Here is a 24,395-nt window from a genome sequence, read left to right as displayed (position 1 = left end):
ATCGTGAAACTCTGAGGTCTGTGTTGTTACTGAAAATGCTTTCTGTACCACAAGCCTTTTCTTGAGTTCTGTTTCCCTGATTACTGCTTCGGAGGCCTTAGCAGTCCTAGCATCATCCGTCTTGACCTTTTACAAGTACGGAGTTCTTTTATTGCTCGTGCAACAAGCACGTGCAAGATGCACTGAGGCCCAAGGTAAACTTCATTAAACTCCGAACGTATTCTCTTCTTTATGGCTTGAACTCCCAGTGACTGCATGTTTCTCTGTCATCAGAATATATTGATTGTATCATCAGTGTAGCCTTGGGACGTAAAAAACATGCCTCCTTAGCTGAGAATTGACCATTGTAACACTTAAAATGCTAATTTTTCAGGCACAAAAGAGAGCGAAAGCTAGAGAAGAAACTGTGCGGTCCCACGCTACCTTGAGTACCTCAGCGTGGTGCATCTTGGAGGCAGTGGAGAAGCTGTCAACCGCTTTGTTGGTAAATAGCACTTCTTTTAATCTGTTTTTGCTTCATGTGTTTATAAAACTTAGTAAATGTGCCATCAAAGGATAAAGATAAAACTATTCTTCCTTACGTTGTGGCCGGTTTAATTTATTGCGCTGTGTTTTCAACAGGATGCTAAAAGAATGACATCTCTTTTGCCGCTGTGTTGTGTAAGTTGACCATGAACCCCCACATTTTTGTTGCAGGGAACCCTCTCTCTCAGGAGAAAAAAATTGCCCTCTAATAGTTATGCTTTGTTTTTTCCCTCAGCCTCCGGACATAGATAAACCGGATATTACTGACTTCCAGTCCAAACGAAGAAAGGTAAGAACCAATAATGTCTTAAGCTGAGGTAGATAACTTTTTCAATGCTTTATCACTATTAGAAAAATTTTCTCAAACCTCAGTGACAACATAGACATCAAATCAAGTTAATATTGGCATGTATCCACAATAGATGATGGGCTGTGAAGATTACTCAGGTTAAGAATTATGTTATCTTTGTAAGTTGAGAGCAACAGCTCTAGAACACACCAAGTCGTTTTATCTTGTCCCCCAACTTGGGGTGAAGCTGCATATTAAAATTCCTCTTGAGGCAAGTTTTCTCTTGAAGAAATGATCACAAATAGAAAAATACTGCTTGAGTGGTCATATAGACTTTGTACAGACTTCCGTGTTCATTCGGGCACAGAAAACTAATTTTTGTGCTTTTTATCACCATTCAAAGTAAAGAGGAGGAAAATTGTTAATTTCCGACGCTATAAATCTTACGCTCCTAAATTCCTATTTGGAGGTAGCACAGAACTGGTGATAATGCTGTGGTAAAGCATGATTTCCTTTCATTTTCTTTAAAAAATGAAAACTAGTCATCTTTTTTTGATGACTTTAGTTAGGGGTATTCTTGGGCTTATTAAATTGCAAAACCCTTAAATGACCACTTGAAGATCAGGTGACTGAAGGAAATAACAAGATGTGCAAACTTTTCATCTTCTGTTCTAATGAGAAAAGGGACAGTGTCTCAAGAAGTTTCTGTGCTAATTCCTTGACTGGATGGATGTATAATTAAGTTTACAATCACTTCAGAGTTTACAAACATCTCAGATTTCCTGGACCATCTTTTCACCATCTGCCAAATTACAAGGGCATGGAGAAGTGAAGTATATCATAAATATTATCCAAATAACTAAAACCAAATCTGGTGTGAATTCTCAGTTATATTATAGCAATACACCTGTGATAAGGCATTAAGAAAGATCTGCCAGATTTGCAACAGAGAGCCTGAAATTGTCAGCCACTAAATGAATGTTGCACGCAGCTGTCAGTGGGTGAAAGGAGATAGATTGTCTATTCATAATACTAGAATTCATAATGGTGGCGGGAGAAGGGTAGCCCGTGATGAGAAGCAATTATTTGCTGAGGAGACGATCGTGTGTTTTCCTGCTAAAGTGAACATGCGGTTGACGGAACACTTGTGCACTCGGGCTAAACTTCTGCAGTGGGTAGCAGTGATGTGGTATTTTTCTTATTTCAAGGAACTGTACCAGGCAGAATTGCTCTTGGTGTATTGAATGCCTAACTGGGGGAATTAATATTTTTCTTTTTTACCTTTAAAACCAGCAATGAACCGTCGTTCACTCGAAGTAGATTTGTGAACTTACATAAAACATGTCTTATTCAAGGTTTCAAACTGAATGTAATATTTTTTAGAAAGATGTATTTTTGTATACTTTAGAGAGAGTGTGAATCCTATTACTAAGAGCTGGGAGATACTGTGAAATTAAAGCTGCGGTGTAAACGATTTCCTGTTGGTATTGATTTGAACAATAGCATGCTTCCTAAGACTGTATTTTCTGATCCTTAAGACCGCAGGCGGAGCCATCGGTAAATCTTGTAGCCTTTAGGGTTTGTTTTCTGTCTGACAGTTCAGTTAAGTCAGTTTTGCAGAACACGCAGTGGTCTGTGTTAAAAATTAACTCTGGTCTGTGAAAATGCTTTGAAAAGGGAAGTCAAACCCACTACTTGAAGTGCATCTAATGCACATGTAAAGCATTGGATCATATTTTAATGAATGAGATTATTGTAAGATTGACAAGTTGTTTTTTTTGAGTGTGTTCTATTGTTTGTGTAACTTTGAAGGGGGAAAATGTAGGGGATGTGAAGCCCAGAAGCCTGTATAATTAGTTGCTTAACACTTCAAATGTTAAATTAATGAATTAAGCTACTAAAAAAAAAAAATCACAGTGTGGGCAGAGGAAAAGATAGGAGCATATTCTAGGAACATGGATTATTTTAATTATGGTAGCATGAATTATTTTGTCTATGAAGCTAACTGCCAAATTTTGAAACGGAATTCAGTCAGACTTTGGCTACTTATATATAGCTTTATGGATTTCGTTACTGGTTTTCTGGTGATTTCCCTCTACAAGTTGAACGGTCTTCAGAATTTTCAAATTGTATTCACTGAGTGCCAAGACCGATGGGGGGAGGTTTATAGTTCTGTAATTTGTTTTCATCAATAAATATTGGAATTAATTTGGGTGGACATAAGGATAAATTGATTGCTGTTTCCCTTTCAAAGCTGGAATCCCAGAATGCATTCCAGCCTCCACCTGTTAAGAGACTTGTGACACCAACGGTAAACCGTCAACCGATGCGTTATACGCGGTATTCTGAACCATCACCGACTTGAACTACTCAGTCCAGCAAAATTTGCCAGAGAGGAGACACAAAGTTCCAAGTGAGTACATTTTTGAGTCCTTATGTGCCTGTTTTTTTTTTCCAGTCTTGGAATGTTTCTCAAACCAATTGTTATCCTATCTTTGCAAAAAGTACTGATAGTATGTTTGAGGCGAGCTTTAAGGCAGTGGGAACCATTGTGAAATAGATTGAGCTTTTATGGATTTAATTCTGTTTTTGGAACACTCAGTGTCTTGTGGTTGTTTTCACGATGTCATGATGTGCTATTGAGTCATCCTGTTGTCAGTGAAAGAATATTAAAAGACAGAAATGTTTTCCTTTTATATTCTCATGTACACAAAGCTGTCACTGATGAAACATGCTCGTGTTCTGTGTAAACTATTCCAGGTGAGCTATGTGCTCCAAGTGAGAGTTCTGACAATGTGCTGAGTTATCGGTTTTGATTGCTTTGGAGTAGATGGAGTCTGATAAATTTTCCATAAAATTAAATGGGCATCTCTTTCTGCGAAAACATCTGTGTTTCCAGTATCAGTCTGAGTGTACAAATGACCACGTGTTAAGTGTATGGGCTTCTTAGGCTGGAAATCAAAGTGGACAGTAATACTGGTTGCTTATTGCTTTTAACTCTTTCAATCTCTGTATTGTTTAGCCAGCACAATCTCCATTTGGTAAAGTTCTAAAATGAATGTAGCAGCAACTGCTTAGTTTTTAGGGGGGTAGAGGTTTTTTTTTTCTTGTTTGTTGATAAATGATAGAAAACAGAAAAGTATGTCCCTTTTACGGGGTTGGCAAACACAAGTTTTGATGAAAACTCTCCCCCCCACACACACAATTTTTGTCATTTTGTTTAAAATAATTACTTTCTTTGTTAGAGGATTTGACAAATTTGATTTAGTGTTCTATCAGTTTGTCCTCAATGCTGAGTGAAGCAGTGATGCTTACTTTAGCCCCAAAATTTAACTGAACTGTACCCACAATGCTGAATTAGGGAACAACGTTAAGTAGGTGAGGTGTATTCAGGGCTATAAAATTAAAAATAAATAAATAAAATAAAAACCACAAAAAAACACATGAAGTGGTTGTTGGTACTTTGTGTATTCTGTACATATTCAGCTAAGTCTTGAACTAAACTTAACTTGCAGGGGATGAGAGAGAAGACTTTGCCTGCAGAACAGCGAGCAGAACCATCTGAAAGGTATGACATCTATTAATTTAAAACTTACTTGAAGAAAGAAAGAAATCTCCTTTTTCAGTACGGTCTGCACCTGAAAGGTGGTGACAGTTCTCAGTAAAAGGAATGGGAAATCCAATGAAAATTTTGTATTTTGAGGCAGCTGCAAAGTCTGGATTGTGTTTGAAGATCAATATAACTTTGAGAAAATTGTTGTTTTTGTGAAAGGAAGGAAGATGAGCAAGAATAAAAGTACTGATACACCACTTTTTATCCCAAGTTTATCTTCTGAGAAGGATACGAAGATGGGAAACGAGGCACGTTATAATGCTGTATCCACAGAAAGGATCTTTGCTATTGGAGGCCTTATTTTTTCCTTCTACAGGAAATATGGCTCATTTTGTAGTTTAACTAAATCTGTAGCGTTACAAATTTTGCTTTGACAGATATTTCATGGTTTATAACTCAGTTTACTTATAACAAAATAATTTGTCCCTCTTAATGTTCCCTAGGGGAAAAGCTATTAGTTTTAGCTATTTAATTGCTTGCAGTTTGAAAGCTCTGTCCTAATGGGATGATTCTTTCTGAAGCATTCTTTAGAAGGTGAAGTAGGGGAAGTGAGTTACAGTTCAGGAGGATGTTTATTGATGTGTTTTTTTCTTTATTTTTTAAGCAAAAACATGGAGGAAGATTTATGATTTATTATTCTTTTTTTTAATACTCCTTTCATGATGAAGTTAATTGTCTGCTTTGAGTTCACATGAAGACCATGTGTTCTTTAGAATCATTTGAGGCCAAATGCTAACTCATCTCTAAAATAAAAAAAATCCAGCAGAATTAATTGAATTTCTTCTTGAGGAGACTGCTTTGTGTTACACTGCTTTCTTGGTTTAGGTCAAATGAGTTATCCTCCAGATAATATTGATGGCTTTTCCTTCTGGGCAAATGGTGTTTTGGGTAATAATGCTTGAGTTAAGGGACTTTGCACTCGGTTTTTAGGGAGTCGCTCTTTTCAAAGAACAGTAGCAGGGAATTTTGTTGACTCTATGCTCATCTGCCAAGCAATTCTTAGGTGACCATGGGCATTCTTTGGCTTGCAGAAAGAACTCAACACTTTGTTTTGGCATCTAAAAGTTGGACTTCACAACAACCACCTTTTTAGGGGTGGAAGCGACTGGCTTTAAGGTTCTGGTACAGGTGCAATCAGGTGCTGGGTTTTAATTATGTTTTTTTCAAACTGTTCTAAATTGTCTCTGTTAGAACTCCTTTCTACTTCTCCATTTAGGAAGGAGATACAGAAAACTCACACTGCTTTTGATTTCGTTCACAAAGTTTATTGCAGTGCCCTACCTTTTGTTTGTAGAGTAGGTAGTGGTGGTAGTGTTTTTTGTGATGCTGGTCTCTGTTGGGTGCCATGTTCTGGAGCAGGAGCACCACACTGATCTGCTGGCAAGAGTCCCTTTGGACAGTTGAGTTGGAATACTCAGTAAATCTCTGGCCCACCAATGCTATATATCTATGCGTGTGTGTGTATATATATATATATTTTATATCCTGAGTCCAATTGTAGATTAGACTTGCTTGAAGGCTGACAACTGTCTTTGCCCCCTTGAAGCTCACAGGTGTTAACAGAAAGAGGAATATGGGCTGTTAGGGGCAAGCGATAGTTGTCTGAATGAAGATCTATTTTGATGTAAGACTTTTTTCAGAATTCTAATGGATTGACAGTTTGGATTAGAGAAAAGTCTGAGCATCTGCCTTAGGGATCTGTCTTCCTCTATGCAGTTACAGTGCTAAGCAGGCTGTTGTCAAGTATTTGACAAGTTTAGACCAGTTCTCCTCCTCAGTATTGTGGGAGTTTGACCTGGTGTCTTCCAGTGCGATCTAATGCACTTTTGTACTGACTGACTGATTGGCTGCAAGATAAGCTTTGAGGTCACAGTTTTTCCAGGCATACTTCATTTTCTTGCCATAGTACTTTTGTTAGAGTTATTCCCTATTCCACTTCTGGTTTGGGTTATTTTTTCCCCATTTGCTCTTGGATTAGGATATCTTTCTGGTTTTGAGCTAGGCTTTTTTAAGTACCAGAAAAACGCCTTTGTATGCCTTACAAAAGGGATCTGTATTCATGTCTGAAAAGACTTCTGGAATGTTGGCATACCCAAACACCTCTGCTGTTCCTGCTGATGGCCACATGAAAGCCAGAGCTGCTTCTGAAGCTTAGGCCATATTACCTTGCCACACAAGTCTAAGGCGTCCCTATTCTATCAGAGCTGTTGGCAGTGTTTCCCATGTGTATGTGTGCATATGTGCACTCTTTCTGTATTTTTGTGAGCTGTTCTTTTATATCCCTGCAAAAGATACACGTGCATCGCAGAATCAGAGAACCAGTCCTATTTAAAGGAAGCACTGGAAAATAACAATCTAAATCAGCTCTTCTATTTCAGGTCTTCTGGCTTAGTCATTGTTCCCATGTGAACGGTGCACTTATGTATGTCCTTTTCATTGCTGCTGTTAATAAAGTTTTTCCTATTTAGAACATCAAGTATTTACCAGCGTTTAGCAACTTGTGAGACAGCTTTAGTTTTTTTCTGATCAGCAGGTTTCAATTCTAGGACTAATAACAGCTCTAATATCTTGAAAAAAAAATTTGGCTGGTAATTTTTTTTTCTCTTGTTTCCCCCAACTTCTGTACTGTCGTGTGCTAGCAATGTGACCAGCTACAAATTCAGTACTGCTGCGTCCAATGGTCTGTCTTCAGGAGTGAGTAGCGGAGGTGGCAAAATGAGAAGGGAAAGAGGAATACACTATTTATCAAGAGCTGTACAAGAACAGGTAAGTGACTCTTAAATTAATTGCTGTCACTGAGCTTACTGAAGTAACTAGCTAAGTGTGTCAGTTTTATTGCATCATAGTAAATTATAACAATACCGCTTTATTTTTGCATTGTTTTTGTTTTCTTGTGGGTTTCAGAGCAGGCTCCAATTGATTTCCTGTGTTTGAATACCTGAACTTTGCTTATGTAATTTTGAAATTTTTAATTCTCTTACCTTGGAGATTCTTCAAACTATAACATTTCTCGTTAGCAATTGAATGAATGAGTCCTAAGAAGAGAAGTAATGTTTTGGTGAAGGTTTGTATAGTTTTTCTACAGGAATGATACTTGAAACGAGTGCCAAGTATAAAAAGAAAAAAAAAAGCTTAATTTTTGGTTTCATATTTAAGTCGTACAGAAAGATACAGGCCAAGAGTGTGAAAAAGAGTAGTAGAAGAGAGCATTCTGCATGTCTGCTAACGATGACTCAGTTTTTGATACTCACCCAACTCATTGTGAGAGAGTTTTTTTCTCATTTTAATAGGAAAAATCTATTCCATAAAACTATGACCATGAATATTCAGATTATTTTTTCTTTTATTGGATGTTATATAAGCTGCCTGTAAGTTAATTTAAGTATTTATGTTAACATTAAGTATTTAATTAATATTAAGTTAATATTAAGTATTTAAGTTAATTTAAGTTTCAAATCATTAAATGGGACTTCTGGATGATGCAATATAAAGAAATCGTAAACACTGTTGTTTATTCCTGTAACGCAAATAAAATAATGGTCCAAATATCAAAAGTTCCATAAACTTTTCAAATCAAAACTGTGAAACAGATGTAAGCTACAGGATGCACTGAATATCAGTAGCACCAACTTACATCCCTGCCTAGTCATTTCTAAGTAGATCATGATAGTACTGTACAAATTTTGGTCAGATTTTCTATGCCATTTAAAACATAACTCATCCAATCTTAGTAATCAAATAAAGTAAGTGGCAGGGATGAAAATTGAAGTTGTTAAGAGGCTCTCTTCTGATTTTTATATTTGCATCCTGATACATGGTATAGACTGTATTTACCAGAACACAATCTTCAGTGCTGTTAGTCTGACTTTCTTTGGTGCTTTTTGTGTTTAGTTTGGTTGTTGAACCTACCTGCTTCTTTAAACATTACCTTTTTCCACGTTCACTGCTGTAGTGACTTTAGAAACTTTGGCAGCTATCCTGCCTAATTTTGCAAGAGGAACACTTTCTCACTTGTCTTGAGAGTGTACTCTTAATTGAAGCCATGCGAGGGTAGTTAGAAAGGATGATGCTTCTCCAGAGCTTTGATGACTAAAGTATAGAAAAGAAAGAAAAAAAATGTGATCTGTGCGTCTCTGTTCTGCACAGGTTTTGAGTTAACTTTCAGTGTTCTTGCTGTACAGTTGTTGAATAGAGTATAATGTGGAAGCAGGCCTGCCATAAATTAAAATGACGTGGTAGACAGAGGTGGGGAGATCGGGATTTCTTCTGGAAACTTGCTTTCTCTTAATTTGTATGGATTTTTGTTCTATTTAATTTTGTTAATAAATTGGGTGGGATGGGGTGAGAAAGTAGTATGTCTTGTATAAGAAAAATTAAAATTTGCAACTTTAGGAAGTGGAGGAACCAGTGCTACCGAACATACCCCTACCCATCAGTGCTGCATCGCTGCCTCAGTTCAATTCTAGTTTCGTTGGTAGTAGCGCTGTCTCAGCGTCACCGAGCGCTGTTTCAACAGCAGCAATGAGCACGGCAACTCCAGCAGCTGCGACGGGCATGGCAAATCCATCAGAGGTGGAGGGCATGACAGATCCATCAGAGGTGGAGGGCATGACAGATCCATCAGAGGTGGAGGACTTGACAGATCTATCAGAGGAGGAGGTGGAGGACATGATATATACAACGGCGACGTCGGGCATAACGTGTTCAACAGTGCCCTCAGGCTTGACATATCCAATAATGGCGGCGGGCATGCCATATCTGCTGATGACAAAGGACAAGGCAAAGTCAACAGCGGCAACGACAAGCGTGGCAAATTCAACGGAGGCGGCAGGCATGGCAGATGCAACAGCGACGGCGGCGGGCAAGGTAAATCTTTATGCTATAAATAATGTTTACAATGAGTATACTGCTTTATTGCGAGTTGACTTTTTCTGTGGTGCTCATGAAACTAACAAATATTAGTTTCTACGCAGCTGAATGAATTGGGGTTGTATGCCAGTTTGGGGAAAAAGGCATAAATGTTTTGATTCTGCTTCTCTCAGTCTTAGAGCCTGCCAACTCCCATTTAACGTGATTGTATAACTGCTTCAAATGCTGTGGAAGTCTGGGGGGGAAGGGGGGTGTGGACTTTATGCCACGTTATTTATAGTGGTTTTGGCAGGGGTAGAGTTAATTTTCTTCGTAGTAGATGATGCTAGATGATGCTGTGTTGCAGATTTGTGAGCAAAACAGTGTTGGTAAGGCACTGGTGATTTAGCTGTTGCTGAGCAGTGCTTACACAGTGACAAGTCCTTTTCTGTGTCTCACGCTGCCCTGCCAGCGAGGAGGTCGGGGATGCACAAGAGGCTGGGAGGGCACTCAGCCAGGACAGCGGAGCCCAGAGGACCGAAGGGATATTCCACACCATTTAGCATCGTGCTCAGCAATAAATGCTGGGGGAAAGAAGGGGAAGGAGTGGGGAGTATGTACAGGGTTATGGCATTTGTCTTTCCAGGTAGCCATTACATGCGATGAGTCATTAATGCTACCTCAAATTTAACAACTTTACTTCTTTACTTCCGGTTCTTTTCCCTGTTCCACTTGGAGGGAGTGAGCGAGTGGCTGTGTGGTGCTTAGTTGCCTGCAATGGTTAAACCACAACTTTATTTAAGTTATTAAATTAGAGGTAACGTGGTCATATAAGCCTCACATAGAATGAGCCTAGGGTGCAATAATTGGCATATTATTGCAATAAAATAAACATTAATCTGTTCCAGAGTACTTGAAATATTTTTTGTACGGTTTGAAGTAGACAGCTGCTTTAACATGTTGAGGTGTTTGCTGAAGTTCTTGGAGTATCATTGGGCTGAGTTTGCCGTTCTTCAGCTTCCTGGCTTGCTTTTCCGTGCATTTAGACCTAAGTAGCATCTCCAGCTTTTCCTCTCAGTTTCTGGAATTTGGTTTTGAAGATATTGTCCTATACCCACTTGGAAACTTCCCTGTGTTTTATTATTACTTTTATCTGCAAAATAACTCAAACATCAGGTTTTTCGACGTCACTGCGGGACTTCTGTTGGGTAGTGAATTCAGGTAGTTGTTGCTCTTAAATATAAACCTTTAATTCTTTTGAAAATACAGATACAACCAGCAAGTACTGTTAGCAGTCCTGAGTTTGCGTTTTCATCTCCAGTTGTGAAATCTACTGAGGCAGAAGTGCTACCTACGTCTTCTGTAAGTAAAATAATAAAGGAGCTTGACTTTTTTTCTTAGGCATTTAGTAGGCTGTTGCAGAACACTAAAGCAGAATCTGCCTTGATGGAGAAAAGTATGTAGGCTTCTGGCTTATAATTTGTCATTCAGCATGCGTGCTACAAATGTGAAGAGCAGCTTTCAGATTTGGTTTTGTGTGTGCATTCGATTGAAGTTCCTGTGGCTTGAGAATCTGAAAAACCTCTCTTGTTCATAGCAGATTGGGTTTACATTTAGTGTTCCCGTTGTAAAATCGGCAGAACTTTCTGGACCCAGTGGTACTCCAGTGACGCCCTTTCTTACCCTAGGTAACTGAAACTTTAGCACTTCAGATCTGAAGTGCTGATTTTCCTTTTTTTCTTTATTAAATCTTCAATCTGTCCTGTCTGCGCATGCTAGCAATTCCAGGCAGTGTTGGACTTCTGCAGTATTTTTCCAGTGACAGATCTGCTTTTATAATTTTTGTTTTGTTTTGTTGCTTTTTGTTTTGCTTGTAATCATAAAGCATTGCAAAGTAAGTAGAATTTGTGAAGATTCTTATGTGAGAAGCATGAAAGCTGGAAATTCTTGTTTCTAACAAAAGTGAGTATAATCTGCTCTAACTAGGTCACATTGTGAAAGCTGTTTTTGTTTTCTTTTGTTTCAAAAGACACCACCACCTCAACCAACATCAACACACAGAAAGAGGAGGTCAAAGATTTTGCTGGTGGTCCCTTCACCACTGCCCACGTATTAAAGGAAGGAAGCGTCTTAGACGTTCTAAAAAATCCTGGAGAGATAATGAACTCCTTTTAAAAAGATGCTGCAAAAAATACGCTAGCATTTTTTATTAAAAAAAAAACCAACACACGACTTATGGTTAATAGAGTATCTGCTATAAATATGAATGTAGGAGAGCATTACATTAAGCGCTGCGTTTGTTAGGGTGCATCTGCCCCCTTCTATTCTAAGTGGTGTTTGTTGCTGGAAGTAAAACTGCAAGATGAAAAGCAGATGGGTTGCATCTCCTTTACGTGTTAGGATGTAATTGTAAATGAGGTACTAAGAGAATTAGCCAGATAATCGGTGTTTCATTTTAAGTAAATACAATTTGTGGAATTGAAAAGGAAATGTTTGTAAAACTCAACACTCCTGTCCCACCTTCAGCCCAGGTGAAGAAAGAATAGGAAAGAGCTTCAGTTCCAAATACATGGCGAAAGCTGCGAATCTTTGGGCCTTAGCTTACAATGGCTCCTGTGGATTAAAATTTAAACTGCAAACAGAAGTGGAGTGTTTTACGTTAAAAACCCTTTTCTGAATTTTGTTTTTAAGCAATTGCAATTGTTTTCAACAGTTTCATAAAGTGTGTCTGTGGAAAAGATATCTTTTAAGAAAAAGGGCTTTATTGAATTTGATCTTTTCCCAAAAGTCTTCTTCTAACTTACATACTTGTTAAGAAGGCAGCACATTTCTCTGTTGGAAAGAGCTAAGTGAGAGAAAATACATTGTGCATTTTGTTTAAGGAAAGACCTCTGAGTGAAGTGACATTCACTTTCTTTATCGGTTTAAAAGAAGCAGAATCTAAATCCACATTGTTCAAAGACTTCATTTTTGACTAAAAAAAACCCAACAAACAAACCACAAAACAACTATGTTCAAGGTAGATTTACAAGCAACTTGAGCTGCTGTTTAAGATGCATTTCCTTTAGTCTTTCTGTATTAGTAGCTTGTCTTTCCTGTTAAAATTGCCACCTTTTAAATAAGGAGTTGTCCTGTGTCCGATGCATTTTGAAAAAGATTATAGAAAATTAGACAGTTGTTCAATTGTCTTGAGTTTTTATTATTTAATTAATATTCAGCATCTGTGGGAAAATACCGCATGGATTGCTGCTCCGAGTACAAACTTCTGTACAGTTACTGGAGTAGATTTGAGTCATCTGCTACGGAAGGAGGAGCTTTAGAAATTTGATTCGATTGGGCATCGCGTCTTAATCAAATTGTATTATTTCCATTCCACGTTGGACTGTCAGATTTCAGTCAGCTACTGTCTGTTTGTACTTGTATCGACCAGTGAAAATGTTGATTTAAAGCTTGCTTGGAAACAAAGAGTTAAATGAAGCTTTAACGAAATGTTCTGTTGTGACCCAGTGCAGCAGATGAAATTTCATCCGTTTAGATAAGATTTCTGGGGACTTCCTGTTGCGCTCGGTCTGAATGTCTAGCTGTAACCATTGGCACCTGAGTTGAAATTTTTGCCCTCTAGTAAAGTCACTTAGTTACATGTAGTGAGGTGCTGCGCTAACAGGAAGACTTTTTTTTCTTGCTTCCTAGACTTTGGATTGTTGAAAACACGCTCTTCTACATCTGCACAACCTACAACAAGCACAGTGGTTTATACTAGGCCTGCAATAACAACTTTTTCTGCAGGTAAAGAGACTTCTAAACAAGCATCGCACTGGCAATCTGATACATGTGACCCTTTTCTGCAAAACAAAGACATAAAGGACAAATGTGTAACTTGTCAAGCTACTAAAGCCTCAACAGTTGAGAGTATGAAACAGACAGTAAGTTCAAGTCAATGCGACACCTCAAAGCCAGCAGCGCCCCCAGCAGGGATGCTGGGCTTTGGAGACAAATTCAAAACAGTACCTGGAACGTGGGATTGTGATACATGTCTTGTCCAAAACAAACCGGAAGCTACAAAATGTATAGCATGTGAGACACCAAAACCTGGAACGGGAGTAATGCCTGCTCTGACATGACCAGTGGTCACAGACAGCTCGGTGACAGTGACATCCTCCTCGAGCAGCACTGACACAACAGCCACTCTGGGCTTTGGAGACAAATTTAAGAAGGCGAAAGGCTCTTGGGACTGTGAAATATGCCTTGTACCAAATAAGACGGAAGATAACAAATGTGTAGCCTGTCAGTCTGAGAAACCAGGTATGGTCCTTTTTTTCCTGTTGTTTCCATCCTAGCCTCTGTGAATCTTGTACAGAATAAAAGTACGTTGCATATATGGAATATTTTAAGCAACACGATTCCCAGGTACGGTTGATGGGTTAGCGGCTGTCTGCAGGATTGGTTTACAGGCACTTCAGAGGTCTCAGCCCAGGTTCCAGCCTGTCGCATAAATTGAACTGATTGTGAAATGTATTAGTACGGAGCTGGATCAATGCAGATACCCCCGGCTTTGCAGCTGGTGAGGGAAGATGGCTGAAGTGGGTGACTTAATTTAAAAACAACATAGTGATTTTTCACTGGCGAAAATGAGAACTCCATAGAAAGAGTTAAAAATGACTGCGTTTTTCTCTTTCAAAAAATAAGTAAAAAAAATTACAGAATGTGTCCAAAATGCCTCTACTCACCGTTTGTATGTAATTGAGGGGAGATGTGAAGCCAGATTTCAAGACAGTGTAGTCTTAACTAGTCTTAAGCTAAAGCAGAGAGATGCCTATGAAGGTCAGTGGTAGGCTTCAAGAAAGCGAGTGACCCGCTGGGTAACTTCTTCAGGGCAGTACTGGGTTGTTTCCCATTGTGTGTGACCGTAATTGATTTTGAGCGTGGTTGTATTGTTTTTAAAATACGATTCTAATTCTAACTTTGACTCTAAATGTCATTTAACATGCCATTACATCGAAAAACACCTGTGCAAATATATCCTGGAAGAAACAAATTAAGATGGACTAGACCGGGCTTTTGTATTCATCCTGTGCGGTAAGACTGAAATTTCCTGAGGTAAGATAATGGATTTCAGACAGAGTTGATTCTCTTGGACTTCCAACCTCTGAGCGGTCAGTCGGCATCTTTGTCTGAGGCTCTTGCCATTGCAAGGAGGAATTTTGGAAATGAGGGGTTTACTGTGACCATGGTGCAGTGAATTGCACGGTTACGTTGCACTTGTCAGGAGGAAGAGCGATGCAAGTAATATTAGGATAAAAGTTTTCTGCGTGTGCTGTGGAAGGGAAGAGCCATTCTTGTCTTTCCGGTTTTGAATTTGAAGCGTTATCTTCTGCTTCTCTCTTAAAAGGCACCTTTTTTTTAAAAGGCACCTGTCAGGCCTCTTTATGGAGGTTACACTGTCGTCAACAGCAGCAGAAGCTTGTGTGCTGAACAGAGTTGTGTGTTGTTTGGAAGCTTTGAGTTCCACTCTGGTTTTTTTGTTTGTTTGTTTGTTTCTTTGTGGGTTTTTGGTGGCTTTTATTTTTTTCAGGGGCCGGGGGGGGGGGGGGAGTTGCGGAGTAATTTTGAACATTTCTGTGGGATTTGACAAATCAAATTTAAAAGTTAATGTTCATTTTATAGTTCATGTTCAAACAGGATGGTTAACTGTCTTGTTTGTCTCACAGAGGGTCCAACACCTGTGACCAGTAGCAGTGCATCTGCATTTTCTGCTCCTTCTGGAGAATTTCTGGATTTAGACAAATTCAAGAAGCCTGAAGGAAGCTGGGATTGGGAGACCTGCTTGGTTCAAAACAAAGCAGAGGCCACGAAGTGTGTAGCCTGTGAAAGTGCAAAGCCAAGCACCAAAGCAGAGCTCAGAGGTAATACTTAATGATTAAAACGAGGATGCATATTCTGTGATTTATTTTTTGGTTTGCTCTGATTTTTTTTATTTTCTTACCTGTTAAGCACACTTATTTTTTCCTTTGAGGTGTGGCAAAATTATTCGTTTTTCCTGTAGGAATATTGCCTAGATAACATCTGTTTCCACACTTTTCCCCAAGAATAAGTTTATCCTTTTTAGAGAAAAGCTTTCATTAATGACGTGCTTGTTCTTTACATGCCCTACACGTTGTTCATTTGGAGTTCAGACTAAAAACATGATCTTTCAAAGAAGTTCGTATACTTTTTAAAGCCAGGTGGTGGGCAGAAAACACAGTTGTGAAAAGTTTTATGTAGAGAGGAAGCATGGGGTTTTCTTGTTTGTTTTACTGTTTGGTGGGTTGTTTGTTAAACAGTTTTGACTGGAAAGATCAGGACTAGAATGTAGTTCAAACCTTCACGTACTGCAGATACACCGTGGGTTACGGACTTGACATTCACTTATTTCTGCAGGTTTTGGTACTGCGACTGCGTCCACAAAATGCTGCCTTGCCATCATTTACATTCGGTGTTCACTCAGAGTGTTCAGGTGCAGAGTCTACAGCTGCCTCACAGTTTATTTTGGGAAGGACAGAAGAGAAGCAGTACTTGCAAACCAGTACTTCAGGTAAACAGAGTATCTTTTGTCTTCACTTGTGCGCTTATGTCCATCAAGTAAGACCTCTGAAACCATACTAGAAAAAATCTGCGGGATTTGATATGTTCATGTACTAGAGCTTTAGAAAAAGTTTAATTCCTATATGCAGCATGTCTTCTGTCCTGGTTATTGATACGTACGCAATTAGTAGCAATCCCTTTTTTGATCTCAACACTAGGTTTAGACAAAAAATTGCGACACCTTAAGGAACCTGTCCTGCATCTCATACAAGCACAGAAGTTGTAGTGTCTCAATGCTAGCAGTACAGTTGGTGGTAAAATCTTTAGTAGGGTGAAATAGAGGCCTCACACTTTTCAGAGAAAAAAAGAGATGAGAGAGAGTATCTTATTCCCACGTACTTGCAACTATGCTGCAGAGTGTACTGCTGTTACTCTAGTGCTACAAAGGTCCAAAAATCACTGAACAGTTATTAGCCAGTTTTGTATTCCTTTAATTTGTTGAAAGACTGCAGTAGAGGATTGAAGTTTTTATTGAGGATCACTGTGTGGAAAAATTCTGATTGTTAAATGTCATTTGTATGACTTAAGAACCGCGTTTTGGAGTACAGAATTCAGTATTAATTCCAGAAGGGGTAAGGGGAAGGACATTAGCTAGTAATCCCGAACAAAAGCAGTGTATAGAGCTATACTGATTTTAATCGCAGTATTCTTACAGTTGGTCTGTTACTGAACAGATATGTTTTGGGGAGATATGGTGGCCAGGGAGGCGTGTGTGTTTGTGTGCTTCCTCTTCTAGTTAAGGTTCTGGGGTTTGGTTTTGTCAGGAAAATTCGATGAGGCACCTTGTGTAAAAGGAAATGTTAACCAGCATTTTTCAACACGGTGTAGTCCCTTAAAAGTGTCATAGATGAAAAGAGGCCATAAACGCTGGGGGAAAAAGTTAGTGGGAAACTGAGAGCAGGATCACATTCAGTAGTGAGAGAGCAGCAGCCTAGGGAAAGCTGATGAATGACTGTAACAGATAGTTCTATTTTAAGTGTAAAACAACACTCAGTACTTTATAATGGTGGTCTTACCAGAGGGTTCTTCTCCATGGCTCCTAAAAGCACGTCTTGAAGGCATTCGAGTGCAGTGAACTTAAGCTGTAAGAGTTGGGCTGGTAAGCTTGGCCTGATTTGAAGCTGTAGGCACGGGGCTATAATTTCTGAACAGGCTACAAAAGAAACTGTACCACTGTGCTTTTCAGTGCTCCGTTTAGCAAAGCCATCAAATTGTTGCAGGCAATTGATGTTGTTCTTCTAAGAGCACCTGAAAGATATTTTTGTTTGAAGAGTTCAGAGGTACCGGTTAATACTGGTTCAGATAATTACAGCCAGCTCTTGGTGTTTGTGACCAATAAAGTTTGTGGCTCCAAAAGGAGTGGGTTAGTGCTAACTGATTAACTGCTGTATATGCAGAAATATGGAATCTGATTACTTACGCAGAGAGCACTTAAAATGTATTGTTTTGCTGGCTCTCAGTGAGTTGCATCTTAATGCTACCAAGGAATAAGCTTTTTGCTCCTGGCCCAAGTTTTTTAATTTGGTGAAAGCCTTTTCTGTGCACGTGCACATGCCAGAGAGGTTGCTTAAGTAATAGAAGCTATAGTAGCTGCTATCTTCTGTTTTTTGTAGAAGACAGAAACTGAATTCGTTAGCTTTGTAACTGTTATGCATACCAGAATTGGTTTTCTCCCTTTTGAAAATAGTAGAGGGTATGCCTATGACAGATTTGGTGAGCAAGGTGATCAGATGAGGGCACTGCAAGACTGCCAGAACGCACCAGGTCTGGGGGGAAAAGGAATCCGGCTGAGCATAGGAATTTCTAAAAGGTAACCAAGGAGTTGTGCATTGATACAGTTATTCTAAATAATCAGATTCTTGTAGCTCTGCCTTTGGAAAGTCTGTGGCCCTTGCTGTAGTGGCTGTACACAGGATGCAGTCTACAAAACCAGAAATGCAGAAGTCCTATGTTTTGACTCCCTGGATTCATCAACCTGCTTCAGGATGGCTGGGGGAATCCAACTGTTAAGTCTAGCCAGACAGCGCAACTTGGGCTTAGCTGCCATTGTAACCAGCCTTGTTTCTCAACAGTAGCAAAGCTGAATGCATTGGAAAATATTTTCAGGTTTGGGCCTGCATAAGGTAGAAGGGACAAGAAGTGGTTTTATATGCTAGGGAGTTCTTGTTCTTAGAGCTTTCCCTCTAGTTTGAGAGAAGCACATAACTAGTTTTACAGTGGGTTGAAAGGAAAGAAGTGGGGGGGAAAAATGGGAACGCAGGGAGAAAGCCAAAGGCGTTATTACTAGAACAGGTTTAGAATGCTATTCTTTGCTTTTCATGAGCTTAGGGCAATGGGGAGTTTAAAGCTTAGCACTTCCTGAGAGGGTTTCTTACTCTACCGGCTCAGTTCTATCACTTATTTAAGGCAATTCAGGTCTCTGAACGGTTAAAGAATTGATACCAAATTTGATGAACTCTGATCCAGGATACTGACAAAACAGGACTTCATATAAACAATTTCAGTATGTTCATGAGGTTAGCTTGTGTGTTCTGTTAAATAGTAAAAAATGACACTTCTGTTTCTGTTTACCTAGCATAATTCTGCAAATGTTGCCTCCTTCTGCTTTAGAATGGAAATGCTCTTCTCCAAGAGAGCACTGTCCAAACTTCTTTGCCAAAATTTTTTGATTAAATTAATATTGTTTTATTTTGAAAACAAGAATAAGCCACAAACATGTTTTCTTGCTTCGGCTATCCAGAAGAACGTCAACAGTATTTTCAGATTTTCCTTCCCTACACAACTGTATGTAGGAAGAGTGCAGTTGGAAGCAGAAGACGTAAGATGATGTATCTTCTGTTTGTTTACTACAGTAACAAGACAATGGATTACCTCTTTATTAGAACTTGTGTAGCTTTGCAGTATTGAAACAAATGTAGGTATTAAAATACACATCAGTAATACGTTTCTGAATGGCTGAGTACCGTGCTCTCTTAGCATTGAAATACCCAGCCATTGGATTAGTTTGTCCCTCATGTTTGCTGAGTTTGGAAGCTATTTCAGAATGCCTTCAGCTTGTATTCTTCCCCAAAAGCATAGAACTCACTTCTCTGCATCCCCAATTCAAGTCAGAGAAACTGGGCACTGCAACCACAGGAGGTCTGCCTGTACAGAATCAGTGAAGACAAGTCTAAACAGCGGATTTTTTTGAATATGCAGCTGGGTTATCTGAATGTTCTTTATGCAGTGTACCTCAGTTTTAGTACAGATAGCACTTGTCTTGGTTCTTGTCATTAGTCTGAAGCTGCCCCTGAGAAAATCTTGAAAGGGAAAGTAGTGAAAGCTAATCAGCTGGCCCTTTCTTCTTAAGAACCAGCGTATTTTGTAATTCTCCCACTAATAATAAGGCGTCATGCTGGAGAATCGCGATTGTGTTGTTAAGCAAGACTGACTTCACCTGAGTGGTATAGTTGGCAGCTGTTGAATGTTTAATGGACTTTAAACAAACAAAAAAACTGAGCAGGTGGAGGTAGACATGGCAAACTGACAGGCAGTGTCAGATGCTTCTTTGAAATGGATAATCTGACTCCATTCACTTCTTTCTGGAAATAAGATCTAGTAATTAAACAAATAAAAGATAGAAGGGTTAAGACTGCATCTTTAAAGCAGCTGTGCTTGATAAATGTCTCTGGTCTTAAATCAATCTTTAGCAAAGCACAGAGACTTAGCAGCAGCTTGCTTATGCCAACGCTAAAAATACTTGATGTGTACAGGTAACCATGTCAAGGCTCTGGAGTTAATCCATGAGAACAATTCCTTCTGGTATTGGCAAAGGTGAGGATGCTTGCTTCTATAGAAATGAGGTTTTGAGCTGTGACTTAAGCTGTCACTTAGGTGACTGTTTAGGAAAGCTTCCTTTTAAGCTTTGAAGTATGTAAGCTAACAAATTGTTTAAGTTCAGAACTGGGTTTACAGTTTCTTGTTCTCTGACTGTATGCAACTCCTCATGTTTCAGACTGAAAGCAGAATTGCAGCGGTACCAGTCATACAACTATAATGATTATTACCAAGATTACCAGAACTACTACTCGCAGAGGAGTTACGATGCTTACGCTGACTACAACTACAGCTCCTATGCTCCCTATGACAGCATGCAAGCTGTTGGAGACTGCTCTTTAGGAGATTCTTTAATGGCTCCAGCTGTTTTTGAGGTAAAGATACTGCACGCTTGCTGTAAAGAAAATATTTCACAGATAATACGTTGTACAGATTTGTGTGAATCAGCAAAAAGAATCCGAAGTTGAAAACATGCTTTCTGCTTAGTGTGAAGTTAAAAGAGCAGATTCCATTCAGAGGTGTTTGTATTTAAGTGCTTAAATAGTAAATCCATAGAATTAGTGATTTATACACCATTATTTGTTCACGCATACCAAAGAATGGTTTTGACAGCATAATTGCGTACGCTTCTTCTGTTCCTGTTCTTCTGATTTGCTTTGCTTAAAGCAAATTAAACAGTTGTTGTAAGTGGTCTTATCGTGGTCAATGTATTAGTTGTGACCTCCGGAAGTCCCTTCCAACCTGTACTGTAATATTGGCTTTCTTCTAAAAATAAATAGATAAAATGCCATCTATCCTTGTAGTTGTAGGAAGAAGGAATGGGTTGAGACTGCAGCACTTTGAATCTGTGATGCTTTCTGAAATGAGTTATGATTAAACTTAGCCTTTTCTGTCTTTCAGGAATCTTCAGTTATGACTGCAATCGGTGATGACCTAATTACTGACGGTAATAAGGGTTCTGTCATTGTCACTTGAGTTTAGCCATACTTGTGCCTTTTAACAATACAAGCCAACCTCTACTGGATGAAGAACATCTTGAAAATTCAGCTGAGGTCAAACCTCTGTGGGGTTGATCTGCATTCAGCTGGGGTTTTAAAGCTGATACAGCATACACTGACCGCATCAAGTAAAACGGGACACTGTCAATGCTTCGCAGCAGGTTTCTTGTACCTGTGCCTTCATTCCCATTTGAAAATGGTCTAAGACAGAATTTTGTTCTTTGTATTGGTTCCGCTAAACAGATTTTGTATTAGAAACTCAGTAATATGCAAAAGCTTTGTTCTCCACCCTGAGGTAAAAGCTTATGTTGCAGATTCCAAAAGGAGGATTCAGCTTGCACTTACAAATACGGTACAAAACATATTTGTGTCCTGGAAGGTTTGCAAAGTTCCTCACGTGGAGGCATTTTGTGTTAGTGTTTAGAAACTATCCTATGTAACGTGTATTGCCGTAGAAGTGAATTAAATGACTCTTGGGAGGGTTTCATGGCTGATTATCCTTAAACGTTATCTTTACTATCTTAAACATTGTCTTTGTCTTTATCTTGAAAGACAATTCTAGTCCCAGCCTTCTAATATACAAATTCCCAAAAGTTGGAGTTGTGAGGCTCAAAATTTTAGAGGACTAAATACCTCACTAAAATTAGTAGATCTAATAGCTTATTACACTTAGCTTAAAATACATTTTATTAGCCATTTCACGTGAAGTTTTTTTGCGTGCATGCCTCAGATTTGATACTTGGACTTACCAGGCTTTTATTTTCAGATCCACAGCTCTACTTGGATGTTGATGAAATGAACAGACAATTCACGGAGACAAGCGAAGAACTCTACGATTCACTCATGAATTGTCACTGGCAACCTCTGGATACGGTCACTTCTGAAATCCCCTCTGCTATTTAAGTGTCTTCTAGAGCATGACCGTTAGGACCAAAGTGCTAAAACTACATTTCTTCTACATTATTCTAGCTCATAAGTTTTAAAGCACAATGATAGGTTGGGTTTTTTTTGCTATGCTTTTGACAGTTTCTGTAATCTTTTTGTTCATCACTCCCTTCTTGGAGCATCATGAAGTCATGTAAATATTCGAGAAATGTAAAGAGGTAAATGGGGTCTAAAGATAGACTTGCCTGTGTAAATAAAAAATTTGTTTCTGCAAACCTGCCAGCAAGGGATTTTACTTGTACCTGTGTGCAGCACGTTCTCTTCCGGCTTATGGAATTTAACAAGGTAGTAAGGGTATTTCATCTGTCTTTATTTTTATATGGGCATTAGGACACAAGCAAAATCTAGCTTTCCCTTGTTTTCCTGGTTCCTTAGGTAAGCGACAAGCCAAGCCTTTCATGTGCTTGCTTAGACTGGAAGTATGTATGGGAGACACTCACAGGCCTTGCTATGGAAACACCTGTGCCCACTTTTTCCTGCAGGCTGCTGGCTCTAACTGTACTACTGATACATGCTAGGTCAGCTAAAATCGGCTTATAAATAGGGTATGTTAAGCATATGGAAGTGTAGACTTCAACTGCCATAGCTACAAACATCCCGTGGAATGAGGATGATGTCTGCTGGCACTCTCTGCATCAGCATTCAGTTTTCCCTTGCCCTTCTTACTGTTAGACTTCTCAGCTGACGCTTTACAGCGAAGAAATTGCTACAACATAATCCGTGTTCTTAAACCTAAAAAAAAAAAATCTTGGAGAAAACAACTTGCTGGTTTTCCCTCCTTGCTGGCAAGGAGAAAAATAGTCCACCAGGAACAACAAAAAAATCCTAGTAACAGCTCCTTAAGTTATACCCTCTGCTACCCTCTCTGATTGCTCTGGTCTTCCTTCATTCGTGGTAATGAAGTTTTTAAAGCTCTGGTAGAAGGATGACAGTACTCAAGTCAAAGGAGATGAGAGCCATGAGGAAAGCTTTGCTTTAAGCTAGAGCAGTCTTGCGAGTTGCTGCCTTTATGCTGTTCTTATCTTGAAGGGTACAGAATCTTTTCCAGTCATAGGGACTCCATAACCCTATGAATATGGAGAAATAGTTGCTAATTAACAGTGTGTATAATAAGTAAGTGAGGCTGGAAACAAAAGAATATTCCTCCAAGAAAAAAAAGGAAGCAGAAATTACTGTACTTAATAGCTGGGGAAGCTGTTAAAGCTAGTTGACACAGTTCTGGTACTGCCGTGTGTGTTTTGGGGGCAACATAAACCATAATTGCTGTGATGGCAGGTAAGAATCCAATTCTTTTTTATGGCTTAGTGTAGTCAGTGAAAGCAGTGGTCCTAAGCTGCATGCTGTTCTTAAATGTAATGCAAATTCTCTTTTGTGACTCCTCAGTACTTCCAGGTTGCTTGTAGCTGATCACCAGCAACTGCTTCTGTTAGCTATTAGCTGTTGGGTTTTTGCTAGGAATACTTTCAGTCCTGAATTGAAATGATGACATCCTGAAACAGAAGAGGCTCTTGGAGTATTGTAGGAAGCACATTCTTCCTGGTTCTAGTGCAGGTGTAGACGTAGGAGGAGACAGAAGGCAAAGAACCTCACATAGGTGGAGGGGGTGAGGTGGCATCACAGTTAGAGCTGTTGCAGTTAACTCTTCCCAAAGCATGAAAGCAACGTGGCTGGGAACAGGGATTTGTTGGGTTGCTTCTTTGTGTGAGCCAGGGAGTCTTTTGAGGGGCAGATTAATAAGAATATGACACAAGGTAGAGGTGGAATAGATGAAGCAAAGAATCTGGGTGGGAAAAGGGTTGCTTGTACGTGTCTATGGAATTGTTTCAGGGGACTGAGCTGGGGCAAATTCAAGATAACAGATGCAGCCTCCTTGACTTTGGATGGCAGTGCTGAAGCTTCAAAACCTTACAAGGTTTGATGCCACTTCAATTGTAGTGCATAGCTGTGGTACTTGAGCTCAGAAGTGCAAACTGCACAGGATTTTTTTATCTATTTTCTTCAACGTGAGCAGCAAAACATCTTCCAGGAATGTGCCTGGGTGCTACGCTGCTTTGACACGGCTTGCTTTGCATCACCAAACACAGTAGTTAGGTTGCATCGAGTACTTTGTGGAAACATTCATTGTGTTGTCACCCAGAAATGGGATGCTACAGATATGTGTTGGCCCGGCAGTATCAGTGCTGGTTTTTGGCCTTTGAGAGGTTGGTCCATAACATGTGACCTGTGTAACGAGAGGCCCACATAGATTGGTGACTTCATTAAGTCTGATGCTGTGGTGGTGTGTGACCCAAGGCCCTGAACGTCAGAAAATCAGGCTGTGGCCACCTATTTTATGCAGACTTTGCCTATTAACAAGGTCTCTACACTGTACGTTAGAGACGTGCGCCTCCTTTTCCGGACTAGATAGCGAAAATACCAGTTTTGTAGTTCAGTGAATGAGATTGGTTGGGCTGTTTGTTCTCCAGAGCTGAAAAATGTTGGGAGTGTATTCTCTTGGAGTCCACAGAAATGAAAATGATGAGAGGAAGAGAACGTTGGTTGCAGCCCGCGTGCTGCTGTTATAAAGGAGTTCTCTGATGTCTTTTTCCCTCTGCTGAGACTTATCAGCCTATCGTCCTTTCCTGTTAGGAGCGCATACCTGGCTTGGGATGGTGTGCGCAGGGCAGATTCTTTACCGTAAGAGCACAGTGAATGCCAGACTTCTTCCTGTACTGCCGTGTTAACCGTGAGTCACAAATTC

General features: G+C 39.5%; 2 protein-coding genes across 3 annotated transcripts; both read left to right on the top strand.

Moving 5' to 3' along the window:
• The first annotated feature begins 200 nt into the window (after positions 1 to 200).
• Positions 201 to 9,039, top strand: LOC310904017 (nuclear pore complex protein Nup153-like). 2 transcript variants are annotated; one of them, XM_083848165.1, is made up of 7 exons: positions 201 to 484; positions 622 to 660; positions 761 to 814; positions 3,069 to 3,227; positions 4,330 to 4,382; positions 7,067 to 7,193; positions 8,820 to 9,039. In XM_083848165.1, exons 1-4 carry the CDS (start codon positions 359 to 361, stop codon positions 3,177 to 3,179), a joined length of 330 nt encoding a protein of 109 aa, XP_083704291.1. In that variant the 5' UTR covers positions 201 to 358; the 3' UTR covers positions 3,180 to 3,227; positions 4,330 to 4,382; positions 7,067 to 7,193; positions 8,820 to 9,039. The 2 variants fall into 2 exon arrangements, with proteins under 2 accessions (XP_083704291.1, XP_083704292.1); XM_083848166.1 differs by lacking the exon at positions 622 to 660.
• Positions 9,040 to 17,545: 8,506 nt separating this feature from the next.
• LOC310903968 (tRNA selenocysteine 1-associated protein 1-like) lies at positions 17,546 to 21,674 on the top strand (the record flags this gene model as incomplete). Its single annotated transcript, XM_083848088.1, has 4 exons — positions 17,546 to 17,706; positions 19,891 to 20,086; positions 20,613 to 20,658; positions 21,477 to 21,674. The coding sequence occupies 4 exons, from the start codon at positions 17,546 to 17,548 to the stop codon at positions 21,611 to 21,613; spliced, it is 540 nt and encodes a 179-aa protein (XP_083704214.1). The 3' UTR covers positions 21,614 to 21,674.
• Positions 21,675 to 24,395: the final 2,721 nt, after the last annotated feature.

The sequence above is a fragment of the Anser anser genome (genome assembly GCF_964211835.1).
Source record: "Anser anser genome assembly, chromosome: 9".
Classification (NCBI taxonomy): Eukaryota; Metazoa; Chordata; class Aves; order Anseriformes; family Anatidae; genus Anser; species Anser anser.
The sequence above is the reverse complement of the archived record's forward strand: the minus strand, read 5'-3'. Positions and strand labels throughout refer to the sequence as shown.